We start from the raw sequence: 24,274 nt of genomic DNA on the forward strand, positions 1-24,274 counted from the left end.
TACAACTTCACTGCTGGATGCCACTATACACACTGGTCCTTTAAAAAAGGTTTCTGCTGTAACTGCAGAGGTGAGAACTCCAGATGTGGCTGGTAACAATCAATTAGGGGAGAAAGACAAAAATATGCTTCATACATTTGAAAGCCAACTGCATTAATATAAGATTAACAGATACGATTGATTGTAAAAGTCACAGACATGACTGGCTGAATTTAGAAAACTTTTGCTAGCACCCTGTTGTGTAGAGAATAACAGGATAAAATGCAGCAACCTTGAAGAGATTGATGAAAATACACCGAACCTGAGTTGTTGCCATTTGAGATGAAAGTTTCACCTTAAAATGAATGCCAAGCCAAGTCAAATATATTTATATAATCCAATGTCACAATGTCTCAAAGGACTTTGCCCACGACAGCAACAGTGAATGAAGATTAACACAATGGCCATTCAGTCTCTGCCCAAGCTTTCCAAGAAGAGGCTCAGAAAAGACCTGATTTCACTCCTCAGCTGAAAAAAATATATCATTGGTTTTCAAATTGTTGTTGAGTTGAGATAAACTTTGGAGGAACAAAAATATTTTGGGACACCCAGCACTTTATTTTCAGACAGTCAAGATGAAATTTGTGTGTTTCTGTGTAGTATGTACATGTATTTTGTTGACTGTATTTTTATTATTATGCAAAGACAGCTGGGGGGGACCTACTGCTGACATTACTTTGTTTATTCTTTGACAGTTTGGACAGTTACATGTTATAGGATTAGAATAACAAGCCAGACAGGCCACAGCAGGGAACTTTAAATTATTCTCAAACATCTCTCATTCATTTGTACAGATTGGTTCTTCTTTTCCAATGTTTTAATAAATTACTCAGTTATGTTATCATTATATTGCCTCTGACCTCTCTGAAATAAATTTTTCTATCATCTGTCCTGTCAGCCGGCTTAAAGCAAGACACATTTCTATTTGCACCTACAGCAGCACCCTGTGTGAATGTATCTGTGAATATATATGAACATTAGTCTCCATGTTCTCCCTCCTGTGTGTGTTACGTGAATGATGTCAAAATATTATAATGAGGCCGACACATGACAGATGTCACAGATTGACAGAATGCAGTATATAAAATTAGGCTGTGAAAAATTTTGCAACAAGATTTCTGCAGACAGTTATCTTATCTGCAAGATTCTGTCTAAACATGCTCCACAGTTTTAATATGTTTATAGTTTTTATTTATTGTCAACATCTTGATATAAAAAGTCTAATTGGAGCAATTAATAATTTGTGATCATGTGATGAACGAACAAAGCTTAATGAAATCACAAAGTAACAAAACAAACTGTTTTGTGTAATTGGGGCATAATTATGCCATTAACTTAATGAGCTTTTTTAAGGTTGTAAAATAATTTCTGAGTAGTAATGAGAAAACAAATAAAAAACCACAGTCTCTCTTCAGGGACACTGAATATAAACCTACCATTTTGTCCAAACTAGATGTCACTCTTTATTAGCGTTCTGTATTATAATCTCTTTCATTCTCTCTTTTAAAATGTAGAAAGAACCAGGGGGAGCATACAAGATAGAAAAAAGATGCCTCAGAGCTGGTTTTATTATATTTCTGATATGCTGTAGAAAAGTGTCGTACACTCTGGCTCCACATGCACCTCTCTTTCACTTAGCTGACACATTCCCTCTGAGACTTCATCTGCTAAGTGGACAGACGTTTGCAACACATTTTTCCTACTCTTTTATTATTTTGATGCTCTGTTTTATATATGTCAGTCTCATTTGAGCTACCTATTGACAGCTATTTCTGTCAAATAATGAAAATCATTACTACTGCGAGAGATGACAAAAATACCAGTTCATGTTTGTACTATTCAGTGTCAATAATCATTTTATACATTTTTTATTGTTACTGACATCTTTCTTGGCCTCACTTTGCTGTTCTTAGACACAATCTCCCATATCTCAACATGAACAACTCATCTATCCATGTCTCAAACCACTTATCATGTTCAGGTGTAACCTTGTCCAGGCTGTCTATCTTCTGACCTGCATGTCTTTATAGAGTGGAAGGAAACCCACACAGTCGTTTGTGACAGTGCTAATGCCTTAGCCACTGTTCCATCCGCCGGTTGAACCTTATTATTAACCTCAAAGCAAATAGAAGCTCTTTTTACTTGAATAAAATGCAAATACAATGAGATGAATGCGTTGATATGCACGAAAGCTATAAATAATGAGGTTTAGGCTACTGAAATAACAGGACTGCACAGACAGCCTCTCACCACACAGGCAATTTAGCTTCCAGGAAACTGGTTTTTGACACTAACTCAATCTGAGTGACAACTTGAGCTTTTTAGAAGAGTACCCTTCCTACTAAACACACAGTCAAACTCATTGTATGTCACACTGAGCCCCTTGCTGGCGCTGTTGCACTGCATTATTCCTGAATTCTGTGAATTCCTGTTGGATACTTGTTGTGATGTACAAACATGGCACCTTTATTACCATCACACTGAAGCCCGGCTGCCTCACATTCACACAGTTTCACGCACAGCTCACCACTGCCACCTCCTAAATGTTATACACTGGACCTTGAAAACACGTCAGTAAATTGTTGCTAGTGATCTGTCTTTACAAGAAACCCAGACACCGTAGTTTGTAACTTGTACATGTACCATCCTGCTGCTAAATACTCACTATAGTTTAAAATGTATATTAATTCACAACTGAAAATAGTCTCCCTAAAAATACCTATTTGAACAACGTTTGCTAAATGCTACACTGCTGTTTGAGGAAGTAATTTATCCTCTTAATAGCATTAAAGATGTACAGGAATGGCCCTGGGGCTGTAAACATTCTAGACAGACAAATGCATCTTTTGTTTTTCTTTTCATAAGATTTGTTGACAATAAGAAAAATGTAGAACAACACCAGCTTTATCGTTTAAAGTGTTCTCATGTCAGCCTTTCAGAGGACTTTTTATTCTTCCTCAAATCACCAAAGTATCTTCCAAATGTCGCGCTTCTGGCTTTGACAATTACCTTCAATATCAAAACGAAAGCTGCTCCTGTGACATTTACTGTGTGCTACTGCTCACCTGAAAATAAACACGTGTATAAATATCATCTGTTTGCATTAACTCAGTGTAGTTTTCTCTTTTAAATCACTAGGATTACAGTAAGTAAACACCTTTAATTTACTTTTAATTTTACCTTTGCACAAATAGAATATCCTTCAGTATAGTGCATGCACACTAAAAAGTTTCTCACAGTTTGTCTCAAACATTGAAACACTACAACAAGTTGAATATGAAATGTTTCAATTGATAACCTTGTCCTTTTTCTTGTCATTTATTTTTTGTCTTGTAGCTGTTTTTTAGTTTTACCTCTTGGTGGGTATTATCTTTTAATGTAACTACATGTTCCTACTTGTCACACGTATTATTTGTATAAACTTTTGATCAATACATTACATTTTATGCAACCTAGTAATCAAATTCTGTATCACAAACTATAGTAAATAAATATACAAACAATATAATAAAGAGTTTTGTTGGAATTGTTAATGCGACTGCATACCACAGAAAGAAGTAATGGTGATTTTTTTTCTGTTCTACAAGTACAGTGTGATCCACACCTATGACTACTTTGCTTTTTCACGATGTTGCTCCACCTTCTCTCTGACACATACTCATTCACCTTGTTGACCTTCTCAGTCACTCTCAAACATCAGAGGAAGAAGCGGTTCCAGGCTCTCACATACCCTCTCCATCAAGGTAAGCAGCAACACATCTGTCCGTCTGAAAATAAAACAAACATACATACATAGGCTCAGAGTACGAATAAATAATGCATGCCAACAGAACCTGAAAGTTTCTTGTTTGTCTGATTTTGTTGACTTATATGATTCTGAACTTGAACATCAAAGAGCAGGAGTCTAAAAGCTTGCGGAGGTTTCATTCAGCTATATTCAGACTGTTCTTTAGATTGAGAAAAGGGTTGCCTATGATAGTTCTCACTCTGTGTGTTAATCCTTATATCTAGACTGTCTATATAGACTGTCAGAGAAAATGAACAATTAAAAAAAAAATTTGAATGTGAAAAAACAACCATTTTAGTTGAATGCTAAATATATGCGTGTGTAAATGTAATGTCTTGTACTTCGTGGTGAATAGAGGTTACTAGAGTAAGCCTAATTTTGTGTGTGTGTGTGTGTGTGTGTGTGTGTGTGTGTGTGTGTGTTGCTTGTTTTTATGTGTGTTCCAGTTACCAGTTGTCACATATAAAACAAATATTAACTGACGGTAAAATACACACACAGTGAACATTTGATCTTATAACTGCTCACTAAACATGATTATACATTCAATCATCATCAAAGAAGTTTTTTTGGCAGAGCAAATAATTAACAATGCACAGTGTTTGTGGCAAAGTTACTTTTGATTCAGAGAACAGGTCAGACGACTTTTGTTATCTCACTCACCTCTGCTCTTTTTTTTCATTGCCATTGCCACCTTTTATTCTCAGTGAGCCACCTGTATCTGCCTGCGTTCAATCCATGCAGCTTAAGGAAACACATTCAAATGAGGAAAACAGTCAATAAATAAAAACTCAAGCAAACAGAGAAAAGCTGAACACAACTCAACAACAAAAATTCGTTGGGGACATGATTGATAATTGAAAATGTTTATTGTGGTTTAACTGATTCAGCATTAAAGGTAACTTGTTACTTTTTTTGTTTGATAGGGACAGAGCATGTTAATATACATTGATATAAAAATAAAAGATTTAAACTTGCTGAAGTCAGCAAAAATGCTGATTTACATCCATAGTCCATAGGCAGGTAACAGAAACATTGCAAATGACATTACACATACTAAACACAAGTAACAGACGATCAGTTTAAAAAAAAAATTGTCTTAAGCAATAGTTTGAGATAGGTCTTAAACGTGGAATATATAGGGCACTCCCTTATTGCATGTGGTAGGCCGTTCCTATATTTACTTTACTGACAGAAAGGTTTGTCCAAACATGGTGCACCTATGTGGCACCTCACAATCCTCTCTGGTGGTGGCCGTGGTTTTTTAATTACATGAAAAACTCAAAACAAACTCCTACACTCTCATGAAGATTGTGAGTTGTGATTGAAAGCTCCCCAAAAGAATTTAGTAAGCGGACTTTGGGTTAAAATTGTTTTGTCAAGCATCTGGTGGTATCTCTATTTGCTTGTGTTTTCTGTATTTGCAATGTGCTTCCTTATGCCGAGTACAATATGTGAGGTTTTGCATGTGATTTGTGTATTTGCTGGTGTTTTCTTTCGGTGTAAGTGCACTGATGATCTCTTTCAGCCCCCAATAGATTTGGCTGTAAACCTTGTTTGCACCTACACACATCTTTTTCACACATCTCACAACATGTCTTTATAGTCATGCTTGACAAACACCTATCTCAATAACCCCTATCCCCACTGTCAAAGCAGTTTCGATACAAACCCACAACAATAGATTGTTTGCATTAGGTGGCAACAGGTGTGTTGGAGAAGTAACATGCAAATACATTTTTGATGAAATATTCAACATTTAGCACTACTATGTGTACTACTGTGGGTACAACAGTGAGATGAAAGTATGATTTACATAAAGACAGAACAGAACAATGGTCAGACTAGAGTAGGGACTCTTACATTATTATAGTTTCAGTTTTGTCTATTGAGTTTAAAATGCAATGACACCAAACCAGCTTTCTTCCATTCATCTTGATTAGGGTGTTGTAACACTTAGACATTCATTGCTTTAAAATGCCCTACAACTTGATTAGCAAGTTTTCACACCTTACAGAAATGTGATAACGTGGAAATAGATAGTGGTCTGTCACACATTTTAACCACTCAAACTGCTCAGCAGATAACATGGAAAAGGAACAGGGACCTCCTCCAGGAATGGCAGCACCGCCATACCCCGGTCCCCCCGTGGGCTTTAACCCGGAAGCACACCAACCTCAGCCTGGCATCCAACCTGGTAAGACTTTTTTAGTTATTCTTCTTTTAGTTAACCTTATGGCAGCTTGTTTATCATTCTGTTCTAATCCTTTTTCAAATTAAATGTCTCCTTCTCATATTCAGTTCAACAGCCTGCTTACCAGTACTCTGCACAACAACCTCAGCATGGCATCCAACCTGGTAAGACTTTTTTAGTTATTCTTCTTTTTCTTACCTTATGGCAACTTGTTTATCATTCTGTTCTAGTCCTTTCTCAAATTAAATGTCTCCTTCTCATATCCAGTTCAACAGCCTGCTTACCAGTACTCCGCACAACAACCTCAGGTCGTTCAGTCCGGTGAGTGTCTCTCTCCAACAGTTTCTTCAAAGTTGAAATAACTTCTAATTTGCAGAATATAGCGTGAAACTGCAAGCCAGAGAGCTTCGAGTTTAGTGATGGGTTGGTGAGGAGGTGTGGACTATCAGCGGGTGTTACAGGTTGTTGGGTGTCCTCCTCACAGTGAACCAGGTGGTGGTGGTGCAACATCTGCCGACTGATGTTCCAGGACAGATGATGTGTCCTCACTGTCAAAACAGTGTTGTCACTACAGTCAGCTACAGAAATGGTATGCTCACCTGGCTGCTCTGTGGCCTACTAGGAGTCTTCATGTGAGTAGAAACCCCAACATACACACACACACACCCCTATAAACTCAGAACACACTATAAAACACAATATAGACATCTAGTGCAATCAACTAATCTTTTCTCAAGTTAACGAAAATATATCAAGTTTTATGAATTTTAAGTTAATTCAAGTTAAATGTTCTTGTTTCTATATTTTCAGGACACTTCGGAACAAATTTGGGTTGTTTTTTTTTTTTTTTACTTTAAATGATGAGCAATGTACTGCTGCAAGTTCACTCAACTCATTAAATTACATTTGTAAAAAATGTAATCATAGCAGACTTCCCAGCATGCAGTTTTTGAGAGAGAGCAGAACTTTTTTGTACTTTGAGGGAAACATTGATAATGGAAACTTGCTGTGTGTATACATGTTATGCCCATGGCTTCTTTTAATGATAATAAAAACAATGAGAAGCATGATGATGGTTAGTGTGGTTAGTGTGGTTAGTGTGTTGATTTAACAGGGCTCCATGAGCAGCTTGGCATGTTGGCATACAAGTAACTCTGGTTCAATGTGACGACAGTTCAAATGTTAAATTAAGAACTGACATATGTCAATGTAACAAGTGTATCAGCTTAAGCTCTGAAGTTTATTGACCTTAACTCAGCTGGTTTTATATTTTCAAAACTCATATGATGACTTTGAACCAATTATTCAAAGCTCTATTCAGAGTTCACTGAGCTCACATTTTTAAGGCAGCAGAAGAACTGTTTAAGTTGAGCTAGCTTAAGATGATTTATAGTCTACACAATGCTATGAAAATTAGTTTTAAAAAAAGTGTTATTTTGACTTAATTTAATGATACTCATGCAGGTGCTGGCCTTGCTGTTTGATCCCGTTCTGTGTGGATTCTTGCAAGGATGTGGAACATTCCTGCCCTGCCTGTAACAACGTCCTGCATATCCATAAACGCAGGTGAAACAGCACTGCAGTGGAAACTGCTGAAGTAACAACAAAAGGTAGAGAAGTCCAGTATGACCAAATAAACATCAGGAGCCAAACCTATGCAAACCCATCAAATGTCATCATGAACCCTGTGCTCACTTGTGGAACATGCATTACTCTGTACTGTACATATATGTGAAGATTACATAACAGCTCTGATTTCTTTTCTTCTATCTGTTGATCTAAAATGTGCAATCATGTTGTAAATTGTAAAAATGTGCAAATGTGAAAAATCTAATTAAGATTATATTTTTTCTAGACTTGAGTGACATTGTCTTAATCTAATATTGGTTTCCTCAGTGTTGAATTTGAGATTTAACATTTTCATGACACACTGACATTAAAAAATAATAATAGCAGTTACATAACTTCCATATGATAATCGTAACCGTTAAGTGGGGATGTTAATTGATTAAACAGAAATAAGCCTTTTATCACAATAATAACCAAACAAATGCTTGTACTGTGAAATGATTAAAATGAATAAATCCTTAATGAATCACCACTAACATTTAACTTTCACTCTTTTTTTCTTGACTTTATGACTATATGCTTGAGTTACCATATATATGTGTGTAAACTATGAGGCAAAATATATTTTTTAAACATCAGATCATGGTTTATTATGCCAAAGCAGATGCGAGTGAATGTAGGTGGTATTTATCAAACATATTTAATGGTACTTTTGGTGCTTTAAAAGATTGTGAAAATTTTGACTAAATTGTTTAGTGCCATCTACAGGGGTGAGAGAGGAAGAAGAAAAAAAACATCTATCGTATAGTATATTGTGAGTATTATTAGTATATATAGTGTAATAGAGTTATTAAGCCTAATTTGTTGTGGTTGTCTGAAGGTAATGTGTTGAATTGACTCTTTAATGAGAAGATTTTTGCCTTAGCAACTAAGACAGAGAACACCGTATCTATCATAACAGGACATTTCTGTCATGATGATCGAATGCTTTGAAATGCTCTCTCTTTAAATTTGTGGATCTGGATATTATGATTCGTGGCCATCCTGGTTGTTGCATAAGTCCATATGGGTTTGGCACCAGGTGCAGGACACTCAAACAAATCAATCAATCATAGCTTTATGACAATGTATATACATAGAACCTTAAACATAGAAATGTGTGAATTGGTGAGTTAATACCGGAATTTAATAGCAATACATAAAAACATTCTCTATTTAAATGACAATGAAATAATGGCAACATGTAACAGAGAGGCCAAATCATAGAGACAGAATAGGCCTTTTTCACAACAGACATTCTGACATCTCCTCTAGTTAGAGGAGCGCAGATGTAATTCAGTTATTGTGCATACTTCTTCACTGGCTTGGCTTACTGGTATACTTACATGGAGCAGAGCTATCATTAACGACTGTAGCTCCACCTATTAATGTCACAGTTTATTTCTAAGTGTATGCTGTATTTGATGGAAAGAGGTCTTTAAATTTTCTTTGGTGGTGTAATTTAGTAGAAAATGTAGAACATACTGTGTTCAATATCAGTACAAAATAAGTTTTGTATTTATTTAATCAGTATTTATGATTTAATGGTCCAGTGTGTAACATTAAGGAGGATCTGTTAGCAGAAAGAGAGTGTACAATCACTTGAAAGTAAGAATTGTGCTTTTGTTACCTTCAAATGAGCTGGTTTTATTTCCAGAGGGAGTGGGTCCTTATGCCGAGTAGGACATAGGACAGGAAGTGGCCTAGAAAGAGGTTTGAAATCCCAGCTTTTGCATTATCCATTTGAATTAGCTTCTGAAGTAAAGTTCCTCTCTATGCTGTTTGTCTATTTGGCTGAAGACAAAACTGAACGTCCCATTTTAAGAGAGCTCTGACTGGAGCTTAGTGTAGTTCTCCAAGTAGACAGCAGGTAGAGCCAACAGACTGTGAGATGCTCACACATCTCATTTTCACTTGCCACTTCCTGTTGAATATGAAGTGCATTGTTTTATTCTGGGTCTCCACTGGCAGTGAAAAGAAGATGTTAAAAAAGAACCTTGCAACTCCCTGAAAGGACTTCAACCACCTGAACAAACACATAACTTTAATGACAAAATAAACCAAGATGACTTAATATCTGAAGACACTGTCTCATGGCCGACACGAGGAAACTACACATCTCCAGCTGTGGAAGTTTCTAACTCTGTGTGAAGGAAGGTGCTGCAGTCGTAACACATAGACCCCCCGACAAGCCTCCCTTTGTGAACTTCCTATGTACCCTCTGTGTGTGATCTCTATGTGGCTGTGTGTGGAGAGTCCTGAGGTGGGATAAAGCTGGGATTATGGGATGGGCCATACTTAACAAGGCCCTATTAGACTGTGACCATAGTAACCACTGGATTACGCAGATTAGAACTGATGTCCTGAGTTAGTCAGCACTTCTCTGCCTTGTTGTCTCCCACCTCTGTCGTCTTTTGTCTCTGTCAGAGGACGCAAGACCAAATGGGACAAAACACAATATACCGTACTTCTCTTTGAACGCTTATGCTATTAATTTAATTATTTGAATTTATATTTTTTAGCATATTTATACAGTGATGGCAAAGGCCATCACAGAACAAACAGACAATCACTGATGTTTGTTCTGACATGCAATAGTAAGACCTGGGCATTAAACCACCAACCTTCTGATTAGTGGACCACCGCTCTACCTCCCGAGCCATAGCCATCTATACAGTATAACATCACACAAGTCTTGTTGTTCAAAAACACAGATTCAATTATTTACAACTTCACAAAAACCAGTTAGACAAGAAGATTTATACCATTCTTATGTCTGTATACTAAATACGAAGCTAGCAGGCAGTTAGCTTAGTTAAGCACAAAGACTGGATACAGGCAGACATGTAATTATGAATCCGACGGCTTTTCTTGGCAAGACATGTCCTCCGTAGCATTTAAGCAATAGGATTGGCTGGGCGCCAAAGTCCAACTTCAGGAACAAGGTAGGGGTGAATGAATGAGTTAAATACAGGACTTTAACCTGGGAGACTTCAATTCCCCTGAGATACACTTTTAGACTTTTTTTTTACTAATTTGTATAGCTTTTTAAATAATCTTCAGTTCTAAGTTGCACCTTAGTTAGGTTCAGAATCTCTTGGTTAGCTTTAGGAAAATATCATGGTTTAGGATAAAAGAGATCACAATGTTGCCACATGGCAGAACAATTCTGCTATTCACATGAGCATGGGCATCTGACCAATCATAGAGCTTGAATGCCACACAGGGTGTGTCTTTCCATGAAAACGCGAGAGAGACAGCTAGCCTGAGTAACTTTCTGGAATCTCCACTGGTTGCCTGGCAACTGGACAAGCAATCATCCAGCACATAACCCCCTGTAAAATGGCAAATGAACATTTTTACACTTCGGGTTTTGTACACATTCAACAAAGGTAATATTAAATGTTAATCAGTGAGCGTAAGAGGAGCTGGTAGGTGGATTTTTTTCCATTGGACAGAGCCAGGTTAGCTGACTCCAGTTTACAGTAGTTGCCTTGCAAAATAGCTGCAAACGACTAATGAATGGAGAAATCGTTTCAGCTCTAAAGATGACAGGACAGACTTGTGACACAGAGGACATTTTGACGTGTCACATTAGAAAAAGCTCAGGTGTACATAATTAAATGAATCCTATTCAGCTGCTTTAGTTTCAGGTAGAGCGCACGCTGGCTCACTGTCACACTGGAATGACTTACTGGACACTTGAATAGAACAGATCATCGTTAATGCCATTAGTAAAACCTGTGCTACTATGACAAATCAAAATGTCTGCTGTGAAATACGTTCCTACGTTTCCCTAAAAGTCAGTGAATAAAATGAGGACAATGAACTTGACTCTTACACCGTAACCTGGACTATGGACGAAGAGGTTGGAAAATGTATGTAATGGACAGTTTTGAAAAACCCATTGATCAGTCCATTCTTCTGCTATCGCCAACCGAAGCAGTCACTCCTGCTGCTTATGTGCATGCGAGGACTCCCTATCTGGATTAGACTGTCTTGACTGACACAGCAGGGTGCAGGTGAGCACTCCTTTGCTTACATCTGTTTGTCTGTGAGTTTATTTGTGTCCCACAAACCAGCTTTGGCTTCTCCCGTGTTTTGCCTTTATCTCTCACTGAGCTCACAAGTGTCTGTCAGCATCAATCTCTCTCACTGCTGATCCAAACTGACTCGATTAGCTAGCACAATGGTTGCCCCTTGTCATGGTTGTTCTCATGTTGTGTCGCTCTATAAACCCCACATGAAGCCATCTCCCGGAGAGGAGATTACTCCACTCTAAAGGGAGGCTTGGCTGAATCATGTCTTCCAGAGTATTATGTAACACTCTCTACTAGGACAGCCACGTGGCCACAGGGCTCACCTGTGTTGAGACTGACCATCTGCCCCTCCCCATCCAAAGCACATCTTCACTCTGCAACGCACAGACGTCCAACTGCTGAAGAGACCTCCACTTGTTTTGGTGATCAAAGATGAAGCTGCATCTCCCACAGCTCTGTGTGTGAGGACGAATTGTGTAAGTGGCATGAGGAAGACGTGGGAGCCTGAAGGCAGGAAATAACACCGAGATGTGCAAACGAGTGACTAATACTGGACTGGCTGCGAATTACAGTGCTTACATACAGCACTTACTTCCTATTTTCTTCCTGGTTAGACAGGTGCATCAGCAAATCATACTCCCCGTGTGTGGGTGAAGAGAAGTAAAGCTAGGATTGCATCTCTGTTGACACCTCCGCAGATTCAGCGTGAAGCAGGGAGAGAGAAACACACAGACATGCAGACAGAATGAATAGAAAGAGGAGGACAGAGGGAGCGAGAGAGAGGCAGAGACAGTGAGAGGGAAGAGTGAAAGAGAGACAGAAGATATATTTGACTATGTGGGTGTGTGAAGTAACAAGGCATGCATCATAATTGTGGATTCTTCTTGGAGCAGCCGGCCGTATCACTGCAGCAGCAGGACATTATTGGTCTCACAAAGTGTATTATTTTCTTCTTTAAAACAGCGGGAGCTGTGAGCGCAGAGAGCGACACAAGAGACATTTTCAAAGACAAAATGGAAACTGTTTTGTTTCTGCTGCCTCAAGGATTTTGTTAACTGGGATTATAAAAAAAACTAGTTGAAGGGACGCAGGCTGGGAAACGATGGTGCCTCTTCACTGTTAATAATCCAGATCTCAAGTCCACTATTTATCTGAGGTGAGTTTGGAATGATCACGACTGAAGAGTTAAATCATTTTAACGCTGTGGTATTTTATATGTGTGTGTGTGTGTGTGTGTGTGTGTGTGTGTGTGTGTGTGTGTTTGTGTGTGCTCTGATTATCCTTTTTAGGACCAATTTGAGTTTCAGACCTTGACAGTGAGAACATTTTAACCTCATGTATTCACTGTTTGAGGGTTAAAACTTGGTATATGGGTAAAGATTTAAATTAGGCTCACATTAAGGCTGGAGAAGGCTTTATGTGAGTCAGGGTCCTCACAAGTATGCACAAACGCGTGTGTGTGTGTGTGTGTGTGTGTGTGTGTGTGTGTGTGTGTGTGTGTGTGTGTGTGTGTGTGTGTGTGTGTGTGTGCGCGCGTGCATGCGTGTGCGCATACCCATGCATTTCTCTGTGCTTTTCGGTACTGAATCTCGACTTCTCAAAAGCCCAGTATGCGATGTAGTCAGCCCACGCTGTTTCCCGTTCCCATGGTAACCATTGCCCAGTGCTAAAAGCAGCTCTATTCTGTGCTGTGAGTGTTTGTGTTTGTGTTTGTGTGTGTCTGAAGGAGAGAGAAACATATTAATCTCTGATGTATAACAGGTTTATTGGATCTTAATATATAAAGAGCGCTGTTTATACTGTATGTTGTGAATCTTGACTAAGATGACGTATGAACGCATATTCTGTAATTGATCACTACATTCACCTTCCTGCCTCCCTCCTCTCTGGATCTTTCTCCAAAACATCACTCCTCTTGTTTATCTCTGTGTACCTTCCTCCCTCTCTTTCTCTCCTTTAACCCTTGCTCCATCTCTCCTCATAACTACATATTTTCTGTCTCTGTGTCTCTAAGATGGCTGTCAGCCTTATTATCATCTGCCTCCTGTCACTGATTGGCTATGGCTCATCCCACCCGTCTCCTCCTCCTCGGGGATGCAGTGTGGATGTGGACCCTCCGTACAGAGTTCTGTGTGACCTGGAGTCAGTCTGGGGTGTGGTCCTGGAGGCCGTGGCCTGCAGCGGTGGACTCAGCTCTCTGGTCCTCGCTGTGCTTCTGCTAGTAAAGCTCCGCTCCATTTCTGACCCCGCCAGGCGCTCCGGAATGGGGCCTCTTCTCCTGCTGCTGGGCACGCTCCTCGGGCTTTTCTCCATCTCACTGGCTTTCCTGGTGGGGAAGAACCAGGCGCTCTGTGTGGTCCGCAGGGCCTTCTGGGGGCCCCTTTTTGCCCTCTGCTTCTCCAGCTTGCTAGTGCAGGGTGTGAGGCTCAGAAGGCTAGTGGCTGGCAAGACGAGCCCATCGGGCAGCTCCCTGGCAGCCCTCGGTCTGGCCTTGGCCTTGGTTCAGGGGATCATCTCTGCTGAATGGGTCTTGCTGACTGTAGTTAGGGAGGGTCACCCGGCCTGCGAATATCCACCGTTAGACTTTGCTCTGACATGCAGCTACACCCTGGGGCTGCTCCTCATCGCCATGGGGCTTTCTTTGGGGGTGGTGCTGTGCGGAGGAGAGATGGGGGCAGAGGGAGCAGGAGGGAGTGAAGAAGATAGAGAAGGAGAAAGTGAAAAACGGAGATGGAAGTGTAATGCCGTCTGGCTCTTCCTGTCCAGTCTGGCATCAGCGTTGCTGTGGGTGGCCTGGCTGGGCTTTTATCTTTATGGCAGCCAGGTGATGAGAGGAAAAGGGAAAGGGGATAGATTAGGAGGAGGAGGAGGAGGAGGAGGAAAAAAGGATGTAAAGGTGTTGGATGAGCCCGCGCTGGCAGTGGCCTTGGTCATTCAGGGCTGGATCCTGCTGCTGTTCCACGCTATACCAGAGGCGCACCTGTGTCTTCGGAAACCTCCACAATCCAACACGCAGGACTTCTTCGACACAAGTCACACATCCCCTCCTCCACATTTTGGAGATGAGCTGCCTGCACACTCACACCGACCCTTCCCAGAAAACCAGGCCTTTTCTATGGAGGAGCACGGTGCAAGTAGGCTTATGTAATATGTGTGTGTCACTGTGCATGTTTGCATGAATCTGTTTCAAAGGAAATCTTTTTCCGTCGAATGCTGCCTTCAAATGCAGCTCAGCGGGTCGTATTTTCCCCATGTTAAGTTGAGGTCAAAATATGTTTAACAATAACTATAATATATGAGAACATTGTTCTCATTATTATTGATGGTTATTGTTAAACCCACAACAAAAATGGAAGTTGCCTTGATTCCTCGTCAGACTTTGTTTTCTGCATTCAATGTTGTGCTAAGGTAACTAAAGTAACTAACTTTCATGGAGTCTGACATTTTAATATCAATTCAAAGCTATATTGTGTACTGTATTTACAAAGTGTCTTATCTTACCATTCGGAGTGTTCCTAAATGTCACTAAAAATTTCCAGCAAAGAGTTTCCTCTTAAGAGCTTTTTACAATCCTGCAGAGAGAAACTTGTTCTGAGGGAACTCCTAACTAAGAGAAGGGATGACATCATGTTTCAGCTACAGTTATTGGTTGACATGTGACCAGTCTTTGTCAGTGAAGTGGATTTGATTTGGTAAAAACAATAGATATTAAATTAATTAAAATTCAAAATGTAAATTATACATTAAAATAAATTCAAATATGATTGAATCCAATTACATGATATCTAGATTAAATGAATTTATTATACATTAATGAATTTAATTTAATTAAAACTTGAATTAAACAAAATTACATAAAATAAAAAATAATTCTTGTTCAATGATAAAAATGCATTTAATAAAAAATCATTACAATATTTAAATGTGTCTAAACTTTTAATCTTATTAAAATAGACAAGAAAAAGCTCACAGTTAAGCCCCTTATTTTATGTTTCTCCTAACTAGCCTCTGGAAGTTGGGCCCAATTCACTCAGTAGAAAAATCTTAAAGAAGAATATGCATAAAAACTGCCCAAACCACTCATGCAGCATAATCCAAACTTTGTATGTAAGAGCCATATTATTGTTTACCCAACAGTCATACTTTTGCTTGAGCAGGTGAGTACTTAAACAAAAAAGATTCAGACTCACATTTCAAATGTGACTTGTGAATATAAAAATGCTAAACAAACTTCCATCCATTGTGTATCGTTAAACTTGTAAGATGACCATATCACCATAAAATCATAAGTGCCATGTACGTTTGTTTAAAAAAAAGTGAAGCTCACTTTAAGCTACTGTACACAATCAAAAATCCAATTAAACCTTATGAAATGCCTGATTATCCAACAGGCTTACAGGGAAATGTATGAGTCATTTCACTTTGATTGCTCTCCATATTTATCTGATGCCAAATGCACAGATGCAGAGCTAAACCATAATCAACCAGGATAAACAAAGAGTGTAGGCAGTGGCAGGATGCAATCATAAACAGCGTCTTGCAAGACAGCAGACTTCAGGAGACTTATGATACTGGTTGGCCAATTCATGGCTGACTGAGGAGGAAAACTGCACTCAATCATACAGGGAGGAAAGCCATGTAACATGGTGTAAGCTAGTCACTAGAGGATTTACTTTGTGTTTGAAAGGTCAGGGTTAAGGCATCTGTTACTTGTCCTAATGGACAGTAAACTCTCTGTAATCTCTGCAGTAGAGCCTGTGAGTTATGTGCAGGGATGGAAGTAACAAATTACAACTACTCACACTGTAATAAAGTTATTTTTTGGGATATTTGTACTATTAATAGTACTTTTTTCAGGCCTATTACTCAAGTATTCACTGTATATACACAATCTAATATAGCCTACTAACTACTTTTAAAATCACAATTCACAACTGAGTAGGCCTACAATTTGAATGACATCCTCCTTTACTGTTTGCTTCTTTTCAGCGTTCATGTTAATCAGTTGGCCCGTTCAGACAGAGCTTGCCATTCTGGCTCGCAATCTGCAGCGATAGTTCTGACATCTGGTCCATTTTTTCCACATGTCACAAGCTAATCTAGCAAGAAAACACACTGTGGGCCAATGAAAACCAACACCCCACTGCAGCACAAGTTGGGAGAGGTCACACTGACCAGAACAGTGCAGGTGTTCGGAGGAATTTAGGGACTGAAGGTTTGGAGCAACAGAAACCAAATAGAGGCAGACCCCTGCCTGTTCAAAAACATTTTTGGTTTTGCATGTACCAGACAAGATTCCTGATTTATCTGTATATCATATCATAAAACATAAAATAGCAGATAGACATAAACATTATTGAGTCACTTCTTTCTCACTATGTTTAGCATGTAACTATTTCACTGGTTTTAAAACAATAAGTGAACACAAAGCACCTCATCAGAGGACATGTTTGTTGTCCCTTTCTTGTGGTTCACTCGCTCACAGTCTGGCCACCTAATGATGATGTCTTTGAAGCATTTGACTGCAATGTTGGGAAATAAATAGACATTTTATTATTTTTCCAATATCCTGTAATTTTCACTTGTGGCAGCAGTGTTGCAATGCTCCACATTTTAAGAATGTGAAAATTACGGTTGTGCAACACTACAGCTGTCAGTGATGACGTGAAATGACGATGATTGATGAGTGTCCAAACTCTCTATTTACTGCTCACTACAGAGATAACTGATGAGTCTCAATTAGGGATTAATGAATGAGTGAACAATGGGAGTAATTTCAGCCATAGTGTCACTTTAAAGGCTCTGCACACAGGTGTTTTTAATGATTCTGGTTAGCTCTGTTCAGGTTGAAGGTGGGTGGAGCTGTACCTGGAAGTTGGAGCTGCAAATAAGGAAAGGCCGCTGGTTCTGGAAGTGTTTATCCTCTTCTGTATTTCCATTTTAAAAAATCTGATAAATGTTTCTTCACACAGAAAAACTGGACTCTCCTGGATGTATGATCACATAGGTTTATGCTGTGGCCACCAGTTGTAATTATTTCATCTTTTTAAGCAGTCATGGCATGACTCAAAACACCCATGAGCCTCAGCGTCCATTGCCATGGATAAACAGCCACTCAAAGGCACCAATTAGAGTGAAAGCCAAAGTTGCTGAACTCATACAAAACTGACCCAGTAATTAAAAGAGGGTTGATTTGAGCTGCAGATTGTGATTTAATGTTGTTTTTAACACTGTGAGCTGTTAGCAGTGCATATCACAGAGTTTTAGGCTAGGTGATAAACTAGGGGTATTTCTTGCCGAAATGCACCTTGGGAATCGTAGTTAAGTTGTACCTTGAAGTTTTTATGTCCACAGGCTTGTACAGTAGCTTCAGCTTTTTATCAAACACTGTCAAGCTTTCGGTCCAAATTGCTGTCGGGTAAGTTTGCCTCTAGGAAAAAAGAATGAGACTTTTACTTCCAGAACCAAGGGCGCCTCAAATAGCTCCTCCTACTTCACAACTCTGTTACATGACGTCACCAATGTCCTTGTATCAATAAGCATGATAAAGGTGTAATTCATCCAGCCCAACAAAGCATACAGGAGAGGCCTGGAGATGTCAAACAAGCACAGAGTACATCTGCCCACACAATCCTGTCAAGGAGGTCTAATTAACCATAATAATTAAAATTACCTGTGTGGGTTTACTATGGACGTGAAGGGCCTCGGAGTTACCCAGCTGGTAGGAAAATTATACCTCAACCTCGAGTTTGATGCATGCATGATTTGTATCAGTCAGTAGCACAGTCATCTATCATGGAGGGTACTCTTGCACGACACCCGTAACCTGTGTGTGTGCTTTATCTTGTTTGGTCCGTCAGCTCTCCGAACTGGAACATACCACAGCAGCCACGGAAGTGTCCGTCCTGGCATCGCCTTCAGAGGTCACGTCTACCAACCCACTGAGATGGCTCTGGTCATGAACGGTGGAACAGTAAGTATGGAAGAAACACGCACTGTGTGTATTTCACTCTGTCTCATTTACTAAATAACTAACTACAGGAGTATTTTAACTGTTCGCTACTTGTTTGTCTCTGTCTTTTAGATGCCCACAGCCCCAATTAACTACACTGGACGACGGTTATGGTAATATGGGACAAGACTTGAGGAGGATACACCGGTGTAACACTGGGGTGTAATAGTAGAATTTCCTGTTGCCTAAGGAGAAGAAGGAGATATTAAAGACAGCACATATCAAACATAATTGATTTGATGGGAGCTAAATGTGTTTAATGTATTTGTGTTTCTGCACACGTATGAATTTTACATTTTAAGGACCAACTCTAACAGTATTTTTTGCTGAGGTTTTCTGGGTTTTCCTCTTTATCTGCAGACTGGACAATAAAATCACAAGAGAGGGAAGAGAAAGTGACACAGCTTCCACAGTTTAAGATATTTTGTTACGCAGTTACGAGGGCATTTACAGTCCGTTATTTTGATCAGCACAGATTAAAGCTTGAGTTATTATATATAAGGTGTATATCAAAAACTAGTGTTCAATGTAAGGATGTAGGTATTGAAGGACAGTTACTGAAGAGCAGTAAAGTAAAGATTGTCGGATGATCTGAATGTAGTGAAGTAATAATTTGCCTGAGATGGCTAAACGAATGCTGTTACTTCCTGATGCCATCAGAGATGTTTGCTTCATAAAAATGACACTTTCCTTCTCTTTCTGTTTGGCGTCAAGCTACAACTCAGAAAAAGGCCTTTAGGGTGTTTATGTAAAATACATGCATACGCCTACAAAGCTTGCTTGGCCTCTGTGTTACATGCTGGAAACACCCAAAGGACTCATAGTGTTTTTCTTTTCATATCTCCAGTCCATAATCAGTGCTGTTGGACAGGCACATTTCACCATGTGTATTAATAAATATCATGCATTTAACAGAGCTTGTGCGGAGTTCTGCAGGATCATCTGACAATTTAAAAGGCTAAAGATGGGTCTACCGCTCATGGATGAGGATTTTTCAATAAGCATATCATAAAAAGCCATTTAATACTGCCATATATATGCTGCAGTATATAGGGTTTACTGTTGGAGGTTGTAATTTTGCACTTTATCAGCGCTGATCATTTTCTGGGCATTGTGATATTTGAGATGCATGTAAAAGCACAGTTTAAAGGTAATGTTTTTTTGTCAGAATTAATGTATTTTGAGTGTTTTCTAGAATTTTGATATACGTACTGAAGAGAAATACCAGTTTTTAGTGTTGAGTTTCAGACTTCATTCTTGACATTGGAAACAGCAGCCGACGAAACAATCTCAAGTGCTCCCTGACAACTGGACAAAACCCTATCTGCAGAGGGAGACCATGTGATACGACTGAAAGCTCTCGAACAGCTACTAAATGACAGTTACCGTTTCATTGTGTTTTCACTCACTAGTGTACACATTTTGCTGAGATGTATGGCAATATCTCAATGTATTCTGGCATTCATGATCCCTTTTTACCCAATTCCATATATATATATATATATATAGAGAAAGCATTCAGTCATCCATCACTGCAAATTGAACTGGAACAGATTCATACGTATACTGTTTATATTAGTGACAATGAAAAGTTTGGCACTGAGTCCAAACTGATTTCTCGCTGTTCAAATGCAATGATAATTGAACTCTGAGGCAAATCGTATTTATATTTGACTGGAGGGTTGCAGTTTCTATCTCCTGAGCAAGACTGAATTCAATGCAGGACAAAATATCCAGGTCTAATACAATTCAAAGGTCAGTCACCATGTTCATGTTGTGACCATTTATTCTTGCTATAAGACTAAACTAAATAACTAAGTTGCCAACAACTTTGCTTTTGTGTACAGGTGTGTGCTCTGATATTGTACAATGGGAAAATTATAACAGAATTTTTATGTATTAACCCTATATAACTGAGTTTTAATCATGTATATAATCCAAATGTGAAAAAGCAATGGTATTTTCCTTTTCAGATGCTCCTAGCACTGACTGTGGCAGCGTAACATGAATGTCTGTAATGTGATTTGCACAAAGTGGCTAATACATCAGTGCACATTTTCTGTTAATTATTGTCTGGTCATTGAACTGATCTTTCTTCACCCTCCTGCCTTCATGGTACACTACTGGACCCACTTTACTGGAGGCATCGGCCACTTCAGGAGCAGCTATACAGTCAGCTACTACTGTGAATACAGAGTGGTGACAGAGAGACCTCAATGCACTGCAACTTAAGAAAATACAAGCCCTTAAACATCTTCACCACACATATCACTTTTAGAAATAATGCTGCAAATAAACAAAACATGCGAATTGTAAAACACACAAAGAAACACTTGGAAAATACAGAAATGCTGCAAGTCGTACGCAATATTTGAACTAAGTTCAGTTTCCAAGGAACACAAAAACTGATGTCCATGTGTGATTATCATTAAAGATTATTCCTAAAACATGTCCAAAGTGCATACATGAAAGAAACTGATTTATTTACAGCCTCTCTCCCTAAAGGGTAATTCTAGACCCAGCTTGTTTTAGAAAATAAGTTAGAGTATTGCTCTTATATAATGTGTTTTACACTTTACACACGTCATATATATAGCTGTATCAAGTGTTTGGAGTTCGGCTGATTAAGAGCCAAGTGAAGATGTGTGCGATGTCTCCCCTCTGCGTGATGTGTTGAATCATGAGCCAGTTCCCCCCATAGCTCTATCCATCAAAAATAGCAATGGAGCAGCAGTTCTAAAATCCCTCGCTGCATGTGGGAGTGTTTTAAAAGTAACCTGTGCTATATTCAAGTCATGGCACCTTAAATATTTGGGCTTTTAGAAGCTGGAGGATGGAAGTTGGGACTGCAGCTGGCTCCTGGGGGCTCTAGCTGGAAGCTGGGGCTCTAAGTGGCTTCTTAAAACTCAGACTGCAGTTTGAAGGCAGGGTGCAGATGGGCTGAAAGCTGATATAAACAGCTGCCATGGGCAAGTTGGATGTTGGGGTTGTCGACTGTCAGAGGTATAACAGGGACAAACTGGCCCCTGGAAGCCTTAGTCGATAGGGATGTATCTGGCAAAGATGTGTTTGTGTGGAAGGTGGTGTTAAGTATCAGGCAGAGGCTGAGGTTGAAGGTGGATACCACTCACCTACACTGTGGCTGCCAGTGTCTGTCAGTAGATGCATACGCACTTGGTTGTCAGAGGCAAAAGGTAGAGGCAGAAATCAGAGCTGGCTTCTGGGAGGAGCAGATAGACACTGGCTGGCACTGGCTCTTTGACTTCTAAGGCTGAAGGCGGAGGCTGGAGCTTAGATCGATTCCCGAAGTATTCAGGCAAAAGCTGAAGGCCAGCAGCTTTGTACAAAAAGTCCAAAGACAAAAGTGTTAAGCAAACTTCAAATAATATACAGGAGGTCTCAGGAATGTTTACATCCAAATAGATCCTGATCATCAAGAATTAAACTACAGTCAGATACATAAAAACACACAGAAACATAAAAAAACGTGGTGTTTGTTGTCAAAACTAAGAACCAATCAGCTGTTTAATCAGGCGACACCCAGGTGTTTCCCGTCATGCCCTGGGTCTCTCAGTCGGTAGCTATATACACTGTCAATGGTAGAGAGCTTATATATACTGTCAATGGTAGAGAGCTTATATATACTGTCAATGGTAGAGAGCTTATATACACTGTTAATGGTAGAGAGCAACTGTGGCGCCCGGTTCTAAAAACTGCGTCCGCCTCGATCGATACTTGTGAGAGAACTCCTTACCATTAGTCCATTGACAGTATATATATTATACTATATATGTATACTATACTAGTCCCGCTCACTACTCAGAACTGTCATTGGTGAAGGATAATCCAGTGAGTTGAGGATTGAGTTTGACACACTGAAAGCTCAAGTGCCACCCTATTTACAGCGTGTTTATTTTCACCACACTTTATAGAGAGGGGGCATATGCAGTTTATGAGAGGGTGGGTGTATCACTCAGTGCCCACATCATTCACTTTGCTGTATACGTCAGTGAACAAATCAATGCACTGTTCCCTCAAAGTGAAAGGACACACACACACACACACACACACACACACACACACACACACACACACACACACCGTAAAGTAAGTAAAATAGTAACGTTATGTGTGTATGCGTATATTTTTTTAACCTAATTATTAAATACAATATATGGAACTACTTCCTACTTCAGGCTCCAGATGAAGTGATATTAACCACTGGTTAATATAATTTGCTTAAAACACAATGAACTGTGTTGTGTTTTGTTCGTTTACTGTTCATTTTATGTAGTTTTTAAGTATTTGTGTGTAACAGTGTGTAACATTTAGGAGGACTTGTTGCCACAAATAGAATATCAGAAAATAAGAATTGTTGTGTTTTCATTACCCTAGAATGTAATTCATTAATTAGTCTTTAATAGTTAAAACCAACAGACTAAATCTAAATTAAAGCTGCAAGCAGCGTTGGGCGGGACCTCGCACTCCACGCGACTCGGGGCGTGCTGCGGCCATGTCACGTGCCATTGTGTCAAGTGCGGACCACAACATGAAAATTTCACGTAAATCAGCTCAAAATCGACACGCAGCACTTACTTCCTGTTGCCAGTAGGTGGCGCGATCACTATGTCTGAATATTGTCATGTAGACGTGTTCAGGGTGGGACTGTTATCAAACACGTGAAGTTTCATTGAGATTGGATCATGTACGCTGAAGTTATGAGGACGTGTTCAGGGTGGGACTGTACACTGAAGATATGAGTAATATCTGTTTGATGGCCAATCGGTGGAATTCGACATATCGTCACGGGCACGTGGTTAAACATACAGTCACAAATAGCACAACTTTTGATAACCAATGTGTCTAGATTGCAGTGATCGAATTTGAAGTCAATCTGATAAAATCTGTAGGAGGGGTTAGTTAAAACAGAAGCCCTTAAATGCCGGAAATGGAATCACAGTTTGACATTTGATTAAACCTGGCCAACTTTGAGGGCACGCCACGGACATGCCCTTTAACGTGCCGTCACAAATAGCACAACTTTTAATCAGCACCATTTTTTTAATGTACTGACCAATTTTGAAGCAGATACAATAAATTTCCTAAGAGGAGTTCCTTCAAATACAACGCGATAAATCACCGAAAATGCGCACGGAATTCACCATGGCCAACTTTGAGGGCACGCCACGGATACAGCGTTCAACGTACATGCACAAATAGCACAACTTTTAATCAGCACCATTTTGTGACTGTACTCACCGATTTTGAAGCAGATCAGATAAATTCCCTAGGAGGAGTTCGTTCAAATACAACGCGAAAAGTTCGCTGAAAGTGAAACTTTAAATCAAAATGGCCAACTTCCTGTGGGGTTTCGGGTATGGGTCCAAGAGGCTTTTTTGTACGTCCCGGCATGTAACACGTGCCTACCGAGTTTCGTACATATCGGTGAAACGTGATGCCGGGGCTGCTGTTTTTTTATCCTGTAGGGAGCGCTACACACACGACAAACACGATTTTTGGTATGTGAGCTTCAGGCACTACTCTACACGTGCCCTGTGAATTTCATATTCATAACTATTACGGTCTGCGCACAG

The 24,274-nt window shown here is 39.5% G+C and overlaps 2 protein-coding genes and 1 long non-coding RNA gene across 3 annotated transcripts; 2 read left to right on the forward strand and 1 right to left on the reverse strand.

The window, feature by feature from the left end:
• The first annotated feature begins 3,656 nt into the window (after positions 1-3,656).
• Positions 3,657-8,132, forward strand: LOC127354836 (cell death-inducing p53-target protein 1 homolog). Its single transcript, XM_051385089.1, has 6 exons — positions 3,657-3,782; positions 5,910-6,023; positions 6,128-6,184; positions 6,288-6,341; positions 6,505-6,652; positions 7,485-8,132. Exons 1-6 carry the CDS (start codon positions 3,668-3,670, stop codon positions 7,588-7,590), a joined length of 594 nt encoding a protein of 197 aa, XP_051241049.1. The 5' UTR covers positions 3,657-3,667; the 3' UTR covers positions 7,591-8,132.
• Positions 3,716-12,076, reverse strand: LOC127354838 (uncharacterized). Its single transcript, XR_007881633.1, has 3 exons — positions 11,992-12,076; positions 4,490-4,570; positions 3,716-3,806 (listed from the first exon to the last, which is right to left on the reverse strand). It is a non-coding gene; the product is annotated as an uncharacterized LOC127354838 (long non-coding RNA).
• A 6-nt stretch (positions 12,077-12,082) lies between these two features.
• On the forward strand, positions 12,083-20,746 carry gprc5bb (G protein-coupled receptor, class C, group 5, member Bb). Its single transcript, XM_051385080.1, has 4 exons — positions 12,083-12,824; positions 13,683-14,802; positions 18,529-18,641; positions 18,753-20,746. Exons 2-4 carry the CDS (start codon positions 13,683-13,685, stop codon positions 18,795-18,797), a joined length of 1,278 nt encoding a protein of 425 aa, XP_051241040.1. The 5' UTR covers positions 12,083-12,824; the 3' UTR covers positions 18,798-20,746.
• The last annotated feature ends 3,528 nt before the right edge of the window (positions 20,747-24,274 follow it).

This window comes from Dicentrarchus labrax, unplaced genomic scaffold (assembly GCF_905237075.1).
Source record: "Dicentrarchus labrax unplaced genomic scaffold, dlabrax2021, whole genome shotgun sequence".
NCBI lineage: Eukaryota > Metazoa > Chordata > Actinopteri > Moronidae > Dicentrarchus > Dicentrarchus labrax.

Excerpts from the sequence above, each read along its gene's own strand:
- gprc5bb (XM_051385080.1), top strand. The coding sequence starts at position 13,683 with ATGGCTGTCAGCCTTATTATCATCTGCCTCCTGTCACTGATTGGCTAT. Across the intron at positions 14,803-18,528 it reads TATGGAGGAGCACGGTGCAA|CTCTCCGAACTGGAACATAC; the intron begins GTAGGCTTATGT and ends TTGGTCCGTCAG. Across the intron at positions 18,642-18,752 it reads TGGTCATGAACGGTGGAACA|ATGCCCACAGCCCCAATTAA; the intron begins GTAAGTATGGAA and ends TCTGTCTTTTAG.
- LOC127354836 (XM_051385089.1), top strand. The coding sequence starts at position 3,668 with ATGTTGCTCCACCTTCTCTCTGACACATACTCATTCACCTTGTTGACC. Across the intron at positions 3,783-5,909 it reads CACATACCCTCTCCATCAAG|ATAACATGGAAAAGGAACAG; the intron begins GTAAGCAGCAAC and ends ACTGCTCAGCAG. Across the intron at positions 6,185-6,287 it reads TCAGCATGGCATCCAACCTG|TTCAACAGCCTGCTTACCAG; the intron begins GTAAGACTTTTT and ends TCTCATATCCAG.